The sequence below is a fragment of the Myotis nattereri genome (genome assembly GCF_964212035.1).
Source record: "Myotis nattereri genome assembly, chromosome: 18".
Lineage (NCBI taxonomy): Eukaryota > Metazoa > Chordata > Mammalia > Chiroptera > Vespertilionidae > Myotis > Myotis nattereri.
This window is the reverse complement of record NC_138093.1, coordinates 20,609,770-20,621,986: the sequence shown is the minus strand read 5'-3', so window position 1 is coordinate 20,621,986 and position 12,217 is coordinate 20,609,770. Positions and strand designations below refer to the sequence as shown.

Genomic DNA, 12,217 nt, shown 5'->3' with positions numbered 1-12,217 from the left:
AGACTCCATGCTCAGAGATAGTAGCTTAAGTAGAATATCTCCAGGTAGCCAGGGACAGAGGATCCAGAGGCTGCCTGCTTCCCCCAACCCCAGGGTCTCTGCCTCCCAGCCCCTGCCAGCACACCCACTTGGGGAACCTGCTCCCATAAAGGATGGTGAAGCCATGGACCCAGGGATCGGGCTGTTGCTAGGGCTCAGACTCAGTTGGGCCTGCACTCTGTTCTGGCTCCACTCCTAATAGCAGCTTGACCCTGGACCTGCCCTATGGCCTCTCTAACATATTATTTCTCTGTGGCGCTGCCTCATGAGATGGTCATTGTCAAGTGATATGAGCCACGAGACCCTGGTCCCTGGTCCCTGACACTTAATATACTTCGTTAGTGTTAACTGTCACTATGAGGTTAATCTCTTTGAGACCTATTTTCTTACCTGTAAAGTGGTTAGTGACTGTGCACACACAGATTTATTGTAAGGAAGTATATATTCAAAATTTCAAAAAGTACGTAAAACAGCATATTCTCAGATATCACAGATGCCTTTTATTTCTATCAGTAATAAATATTAACACAGACCACAAGACAAGTCCAAAGGACCAACATATTTTGTTGGCAACTCCCTTTGCTTTCTTCCTTTCCCACATCTGTTCTGCCTTCATGTGAAATCATCTTCACTGGTACCCAAAACAAACAAAAATCACACTAAAACCCCTCCTTCCCATCCCTGTCCCCATCTGACTGGGAGTGTTTCTCATTCCCCAGCTCCATTATTTTCTCATTGAGCTTCCATTTGTTACCTTAACCCAGTGACTGGGGAGAGCCTTCTGGTGCGATATCCTCAACTCATACAGAGTGGATTTGCCTCAGTTACCTCCACCCACACCCTACAGAGCAGGAACTCCTACCTATTAAAATAGGTGCAAACTCCTTAAGCTCAGGAAATTACTGGGAAGTGAAGGAGCTTATTTGGAAGAGTGCCCTCTGGGACAGCTGTGGGAAGTGCAGGGAGTTCGAGCAGGGTCCTGCCACCCTTGAACAAGAGGTTGGAGCTCAGCCAAGGTGCAGACAGGGGGAGAACGCCTTCCTTTATCATTTCTCTTGTGAACCTGGCCCAGGGGGACTGCAGATGACTTGAACACCACTGACCATTGTTGACCCTGAGGGCCACAAGTAGGCCAAGTCCCCTCTGATTCTGACCCATGCCATAGTGTTCCATGAGGCTGAATGTCACGGAGGTCATGTGGCTGCACACATCTGTTGCCAGGGTTTGCCAGCTGCCTCCCCTGTTTGCTGGGTTGGGCAGCAAAAGACTAAGTTGGCTTCTCACTAAAAGATGTTTACCGCCATGTATCTTGCTTGTCTTGCTTTCAGTGGGCTCTCCCCGAAGTCCTGTGAATAAGACCACCCTGATGTTGATCAGCATCAGCAGCTGTGTGATCGGCCTGGTGTGCTCCTCCCATGTCAGCTGCCCGCTCGTTGTCAAAATCACCCTGCATGTCCCTGAGCACCTAATCGCTGATGGTGAGCCCACTTCTGAGATGCAGCTTCCTTCCCAGTGAGGAAGGTTTTGGGTTCGGCAAGAGGGTATAGAGAAGCCAGGGTCATGGTTATAGTTACCTGTGACTATAGATGAAGGGAAAATAAACACAGATAAATAAGGCTTAGGACAAAACTGGATTGTTCACTGTGAAATCAAAAAGCAGGTTAAAAATACTGAACAGGTCACCTCTTCTCTGTGCACACTCCGTTTCCCATTTCTGTTGTTTGTCAGTATCCCCCATCTTGGTAGAAAAATGCAGAGCATCCCAGATCAGGTAGGTTGATACAGATTCCTGTAGCCCCTGATAGGGGAGAAGCTGAGTGGAGGAGCAGAGGTATTTCAGAGTCAGCCGTGCCTCAGTTTGATATGCCCTGGTGAGAAATTCCTAATTGTAGTAACTTAACTAGAACTCCATCGTAACAATTTACTCTAATCCAGGAGACTCCACTATAATGAAGGAATGATATAGGTTCTGAGAGCTCTGGGATTAGTTCAGGCCAGAGCACCTGAGCGACTTGCTAGAATCTGTTTTCTTTGTGGCTGTAAGGCTGAAAACAAGTGGGGACTGTCCCCACTGTCAGGGGGCCAGTTTGTCCTTGGATGAGTGCCAGTGCCTGTGGCCGGGTCTGATGGAGCAGCGCCATGACCATCACAGAGCTGCTGTGCCCCTGTATCCCTTAGGTCCACCCTGGTGGGCATGACATGGTGCAAGGCAGCAGGGGACAATGCAGTGAGACATCCAAGGGGTGGCCTTGCTTCCATTTGGTGGTACTTTTCTTGGGTACCAGCTCATGATGGCCCAGAACTAGTAGAAGGAATGGCCTTGGACTGGGGCTAATCTTCAGAGAGTGTGTATGTATTTGTGCTTGCATGAATGTGTGTGTTTCTTTGTGTGTGCAGGTTTGTGTGTGCGTGTGTGTATATGTATGTGTGTATATATTTCTGTGTGGATATGTATATATGTTTTATGTGTGTTTGTGTGGATATGTATCTGTGTTTATTTTTGAGAGTGTGCTTCTATGTGTTTGTATGTTTCTCTGTGTATGAGTATTTGTCTTCTATTTGCGTGTGTGCTTGTGTGTGTTTGTGTGTATGTATGGGTTTGTGTGTGTGTGTGTGTGTGTGTGTGTTGTGTGCACTCAGGGCATGCCTTCTCTCTCTCCCCTGCAGGGAGCCGATTCATCTTGCTGGAAGGGAGCCAGCTGGATGCTAGTGACTGGCTGAACCCTGCCCAGGTGGTTCTCTTCTCTCAGCAGAACTCCAGTGGGCCGTGGGCCATGGACCTCTGTGCCCGACGGCTCCTGGACCCCTGTGAACACCAATGTGACCCCGAAACTGGTAGGCGGGAGCACCGGGCAGCGGGTAACTGTCAGAGATCATGCCTCTTGCAATCACCTTTTTGAAACCCAGGCAGTCCCTCCCAATTACCCCACTGCAATTGGGAGCCTAGACCGGTCGAACTGCCAACATCGTGGGCCCCTGAGCATGTTGGCTTTAAAGGTGGGGTCATCTTCTGGCAGAAGCCTGGGGAGCATCCTAATTGTAGCCCCTGGCCACACAGATCAGTTTGGGATGATATCCACAGCCCATTAGCCATCCAGTCGGGATATCCAATACTAGGGCTAGATTTCTTATGCTTGTTTATTGTAGAAATTTTGGAAAAATCTAGCAAAGCTTATAGAAGAAAGTTATAATCATCTATAATTCTGTCTCCTGCAGAAATCATTTTAAAATTTTCATGTCCCCTCTTCTATTTTTTGTCTATGCATGATGTTTAGAGGCCTGCAAGCACACAAAGTCCAGTTGTGTTTTCTTTATTCTTCTTCACTTATTCTATCATGAAAGTTTTCCAGAACATTAAACAATCCTCAGTAGTATAATTTTTTAATGGCTTTTTGGTATCCCTATGTGTGTGCATATTAATGCTCATTTAAATAATTCTCTTATTTGACAATTAGGATCTTAAAATTTTTAATTTATATAAATACTACTAAACTGAATATCTTTCCATATAACTGCAGGATACATTTGAAGTTATTTTCTCCCGATAAATCTTAAAAGAGGATTACTGGTCCAAAGGGTATAGACATCTTTCAGGTGTTATATCATCAAATTGGGCAGGGGCTTCACTGAGAGGGTCCACATTCAATGTCATACATCAGGACCTCAGTGCTTAAGCGCCAAGAGGTCCAGCAGTATGGGTCCCTCCTTCCAGGAGGTTTTGCATTTCACTGTGGAAGGAGGCATCTACAGTCATCTCTGTAAGATTTGTTTCCAATAGATTCAGGACCACAAATAGATCTTTCCCAGAGAAGTAGTCTGATGCCTTAGAACAAAGGAAAGGGATGTAGGGACAACTAAAACCCTCAAGAGAAATGTTGCTGGAGGCAGGGGCCAATTCCTCATGTACAGCCCTCCTATACACACACACACACACACACACACACACACACCTGATATGCATCATTTTTTAGATGCTAGGACTGAGATTGAGTACAGGAGGTCCATTTAGTCCTTCTGTTATAGTCCACTAGAGACCTGGTGCATGAAATTCATGAACGGGTAGGGTCCCTAGGCCTGGCCAGTGATTAGGGCCTTCTGGCTGCTGGCTGGGGCCTTCCTTCGTTCTGTGCTGTTCCCTGGTGGTAAGCACATGACATAGCAAGCGATCAAAGTGTCCTGAGGGGACACTTTGCATATTAGGCTTTATATATAGACTAGAGGCCTGGTGCATGAAAATTCATGCACCAGAGAGAGGGGTCCCTCAGCCTGGCCTGCCCCCTCTCACAGCCTGGGAGCCCTCAGGGGCAGGAGGCGACCTGGTGATCAGGGGAAGGCGATGCCCCCATCACACCTCTGCTGCTGCCACTTCTGGCAGCACAAGCCTCAGCCAGCCCTGGTTACCTGAGCCTCAGGCGGCTCTGGGTGGCTGGGCAATTGCCATCTAAGGCTTGCCTGTGCTTCAGGCCTGGCCTAGCGTCTGGGCAGCCGACATCCCAGGCTTGCCTGCGCCTCTAGCCAGCCCTGGGTGCCTGGGGGGCTGAGGGCGGGTCTGGCTGCACCGTGTACCTGCCAACCCCCCATCCCCCATGCAGGGCTGAAAGGACTGGGGGACTCCGGCGGGGCTGAGGGGACTGGACGCCGCCATCTTGTGGCTATGGGTGCCGCCATCTTTGTGATGGTGTGATGGTCAGTTTGCATATTCCCTCTTTATTAGATAGGGTTATTCTATGTTTTGAGGGGGGTAATGGGTCACTGCAACATCTAAAGTTCACCTTCTTAGGTCTAAAAGTTTTCACGTGGGCCCATTGCAGATTCCAGGCCCCCATATGGAGGAGAAAGTACAGCATTTTGAACATCTGATGTCTAAGGCTGTGCTTACTTGCTGCTCTTCCCACGCTGTCAGGCAAACACCAAACCAAACAGATGGGCTGTGCACCAGACCCAAATCCATTGTGCTTGGAAGAAAGAAAACAAGAGTCATCTCAGAGGTGGGGGTCTCTCCATGCTCTGAGATAGTCTCTGGTCCCCCCACAGACTTGAATGATGAGAACCTGGGACAATCTCAGTTGTTAGACTCATGTCTCAGAGAAGCATAATTGTCAGAAGGCTTTGGAAGCTTCTGAGGTTTCTAAGAGCAGGAAGCACTAATTAACATGTGGAAAGAAGGGATCAGAATTTGCAGCTTGGAGGGGTTTCAGAGATAAACTGCCTCCTTATTTTAGATCGATTCTCGAATTCCCCAAGAAGGCACATGACTTGTCCAAAGTCCCACAGCGACCCTTGGTAGAGTCTATGCTCTATCGTTAAAGCAGAATAGATGTGGGATTATAAAGGGCTGGTCAGTTTCCCATGTCAGATCCAGCACACTTGTCATTCAAAACTTACACACAACACCATTACTGAGCATCACTGCTTCGTTAGCCAGGAGCTCAGGAAGCTGAATGTCCACAGGGATGCTGCCGTTCCATCTTTGGTGCCTCCCAGATGTCTCATTTCCAGTCCTTGCTGAAATGGACTGTGGGTCAGTTCCCCTGCTAATGGCTTCCCAGTATCCATGACAATTAATGGATTTCCAACTGGAAAGCTTTGGAGGGAGACTGAAAACAAGAACCAAAACCCCACCACAGAGCTGAGGCACAGAGTCTTCATTTGGGTTAGCAGCTGAGAAATGATGGTGCGGAGACTTTTATTTTCATTAATGCTGGAATTAGAAACGCTCCCTCTTTCCGCCTTGATTCTCTGGGCACATGGGATGATGTGGTCATCCCACATGCTCATCAGCAAAAAATTTTATCACCTCCTACACTCCATCCTAGAGCCTTTCTCCAACGAGCTGGGTGTGGGAATTGGCTGCAAGTCAAGTTGACGTTATTTTTGTAATCCTACAGCTCACTGGGAAATGTCATAGTGTTGGGACATGTGCTTTCCCAGCCATGCTGAGGGGTCCGCCCATGGAGATGGGTGGAACTGGGCAAGGGCACGTGAATACTTCTCCATACAAACAGGCACTCAGTCTCTGCAAAGGAGCCACCTCTGGGGCCTGGAGCTTTCCCTGGGCATCCTTCCAAAGTCTTCCAAAGTTAGGCATGTGTCTGCTCATCACCTGCACAGTTGTCTGAATACCAGGTGTGGCAGGATAAGGGGCCCCCAGAGATGTCCACGTCCTAACCTCTAGAACCTGTGAATGTGGTATATTACATGGAAAAGATGAATTGAAGTTGTAGATGGAATTTAGGTTGCTAAACAGCTGCCTTTAAAACACAGCCAATGTCATCACAAGGGTCCTTAAAACTGGGAGAGGGAGGTAGAAGAGGAGGTCAGAGTGATGTGATATGGGCAGGACTCCACCAGCTGGCTTTGAAGATGGAGGGAAGGGTCATGAACCAGGGAATCTGGGCACCCTCTAGACCAGGGGTGGGCAAACTTTTTGACTCGAGGTCCACAATGGGTTCTTAAACTGGACTGGAGGGCCGGAACAAAAGCATGGATGGAGTGTTTGTGTGAACTAATATAAATTCAAAGTAAACATCATTACATAAAAGGGTACGGTCTTTTTTTTTTTTTTTTAGTTTTAGTCATTTCAAACGGGCCGCAGTTTGCCCATGACTGCTCTAGACAGTGGGAAAGGCAAGGAAACAGATTCTCCCCTAATGCGTCCAAAAACAACCTTTAGACCAGTGATGGCGAACCTATGACACGCGTGTCAGAGGTGACATGCGAACTCATTTTTTTGGTTGATTTTTCTTTGTTAAATGGCATTTAATTATATAAAATAAATATCAAAAATATAAGTCTTTGTTTTACTATGGTTGCAAATATCAAAAAATTTCTATATGTGACACGGCACCAGAGTTAAGTTAGGGTTTTTCAAAATGCTGACACGCCGAGCTCAAAAGGTTCACCATCACTGCTTTAGACATAGCCTAGTGAGACTCATGTCAGATTTCTGACCTACTGCAAAATAATACATTTATGTTGTTTTAAGCCACTATGTTTATGGTAATGTTTATGACAGTTATGGAAAACTAATATACTAGAAAAGAGAAAATGATAGAACAAGAAGGAGCATTGTTGTGTGACCATTTATATCATTCCCACCCAGTTTATTGAGGGTGGTTTCATAGATTTTGTGAAGATATTTCTGGAGTCTATGGGAGAACCTGGACTGAGGTTATTTGCTGATCTGTTTTCCATTCCAGCCACCCTTTGCCATTCTAGGAACCGTGCTATTGGGGTGGGGAGCGTAATGTGGCTAAAGTTCTTAACTCAGTGCCTAGAAGCCCTTTGCCAACTGCATATTGATGTTCTCTCCAGATCCTTCCAGATCTGGAATCCTAGGTGTGTCTCTGCTCAAATTGGGCTAACCACAAGCTCTCAGGTCGTAAAGCTTTACGCCCAGCTGGATCCAGCCAAAGGTAGACTTTTCCTGTACTTGCTAAGGGTTTTGTTGTGGTTGTAGGTTTGTTTGATTATTTTTTTATGGAGACACAGACCAACGATTTTGGTGACCTTTCTCTGCACTCCCTTCCTGGCCTCAGTTCTGCCATGTGGACAGCTGTGAAGACTTCACACATCTGCTCAATTTCACAGACCCCCATTCTCATTTCAAGATATGTAGGTTTATGGTCTGCCAGGAGCACAGCCCTCCAAGCTCAATTAAGTTTTAATCATCACCCAAGATGTGTCCCTAAATTTCTTTTGTCCCAGATCTTTCCATAAGCCAGTCCCCACCATGCAAAAATGTGTAAAATCTGGTGAGGCCATTGGACCAGTTTTCCAGACTCAACCTAGCCCTCCTCTTTCTGTGCTCTTAGCCACTGCCTACTTTCCTCTAGCTTACTCTAGTTTTTGAAACCAATTTGGCTGGGTAGCACAGCCTTCATTTTGTTCCTGTCACCTAGAGTGCCCGCTCACTACACGCATCCTTTTGTGGCGTGATTAAAACACCTGCCTTCAGGATGTATGTTGAGCTCATTGCCCTCTGTCTGGCCTCCCAGAGTCACACAGGATTGCTTGATTCTGGGCCTGGCTTTTGCCTGATATCTCCACAAGGAAGGAGATAAGGCAGTTAGATATTACCCAAGTCCACATCTTGCAAGAATTGCCCTTTTTAGAGAAAACACACCCAATTCCATCTTATGAAAGCCCTCATCTACCTGAAGGAGAGAGGGAACTCAGAACTTATAGCTTTCCTTTGTATCTAACTCACAGAGAATGTGTGGTGAACCCAGTCATGTGTGAGAAGTCCTAGCTATAAGGTCTTTCTCTAATCCTTCCATGAGATTGGTGCCTCAGTCCTCAACTGTAAGCAGGAAATGGCAAAGGTGCTACCCATCATACAAGGTCCCTCGAGGTGTCAGCCTTCAGGTGACCAAGCACAGATCAGTGTGGCCATCTCCAGGTGGCGCACAGATCACCTCCTGGTGGGCTTCTGCCCTCTGGTGGTGTGGTTGCCTGTGAGGGCATCCATCCTGTTTGGACACGTATTTGTGGCTTTGACACCCCTTTCCATTGGATCCTATGAATACTGCCACAGAGTCAGCACGTCATGTGTTCCCCGCCATCTGCCGCGGCAGATGCAGAGACTGTAACACCTCTAGCTTAGGAGGGCATCCAATATCCTTGTGGGGTCTTTAAAATTCACAGCTACCAGTAGGAGCTTGTGCTTGCACGACAACCCTCTTAAAGTCAAGATTTTGTAGTGGGTTGCCATAGCAACTTTCCTCGTCAAGTCTGATCTCCCTACAGTCTAGATGGCCAAACTGGTTCTGAGAAGGGATACAGAAGACGCAAGTTTGGTGGGTTCCAGAAATGATCATTGAGAGGCAGCTTTTGGATATCCTCAAACTCTATCCTGATGTGTTTGAACATGTCTCTGTTGCTCTGACTTTGATCTGCATATGCCATTATATAGAGAAAAGCTTTATCTGTTGTCAGCAGTGTTTCCCTACATAGGAGTGAGTGAAGGAAACCTCATAAGGAGATAATGACTGTGAAGGCAGTTTGAGAAATGTAGATGTGCCTACCAATGGTAGATATTGGCATCATTAGGAAAATCAGGCTCTGCTTGAACTCTGAATTGTTACTGCACTTACTCTTACAAGTTTTGTTGTAACTAGATATCAAATGTAGAAGAAGGACTCCCTTTTTTGTCAGTCCTTAATTCTAGGCACGGTATCCAACCAAGGCCATTCTAAGAGTCAGAGTAGAGTGATGGATTTGACAGCCTTTTGAGGTTACCTCTTATTTGTAATATCATCTCTTGTCTAATGTCCACGAGGACAGTTGGGAAATTATCTCCTTTAGGGAGAAACATAGCTGGGCCCTAGAACCATTAACTGGCTTAGATATTTGCATCTTGGCTGAGGTGGTGGTGGTGGTGGTGGTGGTGGTGGTGGTGGTGGTGGTGTTATCTCTAAATTTAGGGCAAATTAATTAATTTCATTATATTCCATTCCACAGTATTTATAAAAGTCTTACTCACATGGGGGAAAGCTGACATTGTTCTTGCCCTTGTCTAGCTTATAGCCTAGAGTTCATGCTTTCTTTGGAATTAATACAAACAGCCTTCATTTGAAAGCCTTATCAGCTGTCTAATTTTAAGCTGTTTTTTCCTGTGTTCAACTCATAGCTGCCTGCGCTCAGTACCACTGATGCCGGTAGATTGTAGTCTATTGTGGAGATAGCCCATGTGAAAGCCTGAATTTGCTAAAGTTACTAACCTGATGGTTTCTTTTGACTCCCCACTAACTAAGAAATGACTCATTTTCACTGCACCCCTCAGCACCTTGAGCAGGTGTGGGGGAAGAAAATGCCTGCCATCTGGGAGTGAGGAGCTGATGGACAGTGATTTATAGGTCAATCTTGAAATGAATAGTTGAGCTAAGATTCTGTAAACACCTTCTCAGAGTCTACTCAGCTCTTTTCCTCAACACTTCATTTGCCTTGTTTTTTTTTCTTTGAAAAGAGAAAAGATCACTCAAAGCTATTATTCTATTAATATCCTTGTTAAGTGTCTCTTAAAAGGGAGATACAGAAACTGTATGCCCCTGGTCTCCTTAGGGCAGTGATGGCGAACCTATGACATGCGTGTCAGAGGTGATATGCGAACTCATTTTTTTGGTTGATTTTTCTTTGTTAATAGCATTTAAATATATAAAATAAATATCAAAAATATAAGTGTTTTACTATGGTTGCAAATATCAAAAAATTTCTATATGTGACACGGCACCAGAGTTAAGTTAGGGTTTTTCAAAATGCTGACACACCGAGCTCAAAAGGTTCGCCCTCACTACCTTAGGGCATAGCCCCTTTATTATTTACACATTTCAGGAAATCACACCCTACAAATGAAATAATCAGCCTGTAAAAGAGTTAATGCAAGTGCTTTAGTGGAACTGGTCTTTGTAGTGTAGGGATTCATAGCATTGCATAAGGAATTATTAATATGAGGAAGCAGCAACAATATTCAAGATTAGAGCTAAGCAGAGCAATGGTTCTTAATCTTGTGGGGCTTTTGGATATACTTGTAAACCTGATGAAAGTTATGAAATTTTTGGCAGGAAGATGCATATATATATATGTATATATATATATATGCAGTTTAGCATATAATTTCATGGGGATTGTAGGCCTCTTGGTATACTAATGGGGTAACTAATGATAATGAAGCATAGTAATATCCTAAACAAATATAGAATTGTGAGTGAGCCTTCTGTTTAGCAGCCAAAATGATTATCTTTTTTCACTTAAAAACTAAAACCCAGAGTCCCTATAAAACCATAATTAGTTTAAGTGGCCTCCTGTATAGTAGTTGTTCTGTGGACTGGCAGCACGGCATGATTGGAAAATAGACCTGGAGTCAGACGGACATAGATTGAAATATTAACTTTGCCATTTACAGGCTGTCTCCAAGTCCCTTAATTTTCTGAGCCTCAGTTTCCCCTATCTGTATAGCATAGTCAATAATACCTGCTTTTCAAGATTCTTAGAAATGTTTGATGAAATAACTCACTATGCACTCTTTATTTTTTTAATATTTTTTTCTTTATTGATTAAGGTATTACAAATGTGTCCTTATCCCCCCACTTCACTAAGCACTCTAAACATTTACTGATCGTCGAAAGTGTGTCTGGCAGTGTAATGGGCACCGAGGAAATAAATATGAACAAGTCCCTCTGCTCAAAGAGTTCCCAGGTTTTGTGTTTACAAGACATGTATACCAGGTGCTTTGTCAATGTTAGCTCTCTCTGGTAGTGAACATTATCACATGGCGGAACTTGGAGGGATGGGTAGTGTGTTCATTCATGTGGGCAGTGGAAACAAAATGTATGACATCATGGGACTTAATGGTCTCATCCGTGTCACTGTAGAGTCCAAGTTTGATTGTCTCATATTAATTTTCCCCAAAACAGACATGTTAATCAATTCCCTTATGTTTCTTTTTCTCTCTCCTTACCCTGCCTCTAAGGGGAATGCCTCTGCTACGAAGGTTACATGAAGGATCCAGTACACAAGCACCTTTGCATTCGGAATGAATGGGGGACCAACCAGGGGTAAGTGAGGGGATGGCATGGTAGCCAGTCCCCAGATGTAACCCCTCTGTCACACAGGCCTGAGGTGGAGCCACCACATGTAGGGAGACAGAGCTAAAGGGTGGTTATATTCTGAACAGCGAATGGGTAAAAATGTCATGCTGTGTTTCCGTATTTATACCATCTTAGTGACGTACCTATCAGCTTTTTCTCCTCTCCATTGACAAATTCAGAGATGACGTCTCTGACTCACAGTCCTCAGCTGGGATTTGAAAGCCAAGCTGTCCCTCTCCTTCTTGTAATAGCGTCGCCAGCCACAAGGATCCCACTGGCAGAATGTGGCTGCTGATTTGGTTGGAGGCACGTGAAGCCACTAGGACTCCCATATAGCTCTCCCAGGCTTGACAAGCTTTGTGAGACTGTCCTGAGTGGAAACTTGTTTTCATGGGGACTATCAGCAGGGGCCCATTGCAAGGACCCAGGGTGTGCTTGGTGTTGAGTAATAGTATTCTTTGCCTGATCCCATGTTACCAATTTTATGTGAGACCTTTGCTTTCCCCCAAGAACACGTGACTGGGATAAAAGTGTTATCTATTGCATCTTTCTTTTTTTTTATGAATTTTTATTGTGACAAAATATACATA

At 45.2% G+C, this 12,217-nt stretch overlaps 1 protein-coding gene across 1 annotated transcript in view; it reads left to right on the top strand.

Moving 5' to 3' along the window:
• The window catches only part of ASTN1 (astrotactin 1), a 281,866-nt gene that overhangs the window by 134,938 nt on the left and 134,711 nt on the right, over nucleotides 1-12,217 (top strand). The window contains exons 6-8 of the mRNA XM_081112186.1: nucleotides 1,368-1,517; nucleotides 2,707-2,874; nucleotides 11,510-11,594. Of these exons, the coding sequence (XP_080968312.1) occupies nucleotides 1,368-1,517; nucleotides 2,707-2,874; nucleotides 11,510-11,594 (403 nt within the window). The remainder of the gene's footprint in view (nucleotides 1-1,367; nucleotides 1,518-2,706; nucleotides 2,875-11,509; nucleotides 11,595-12,217) is intronic.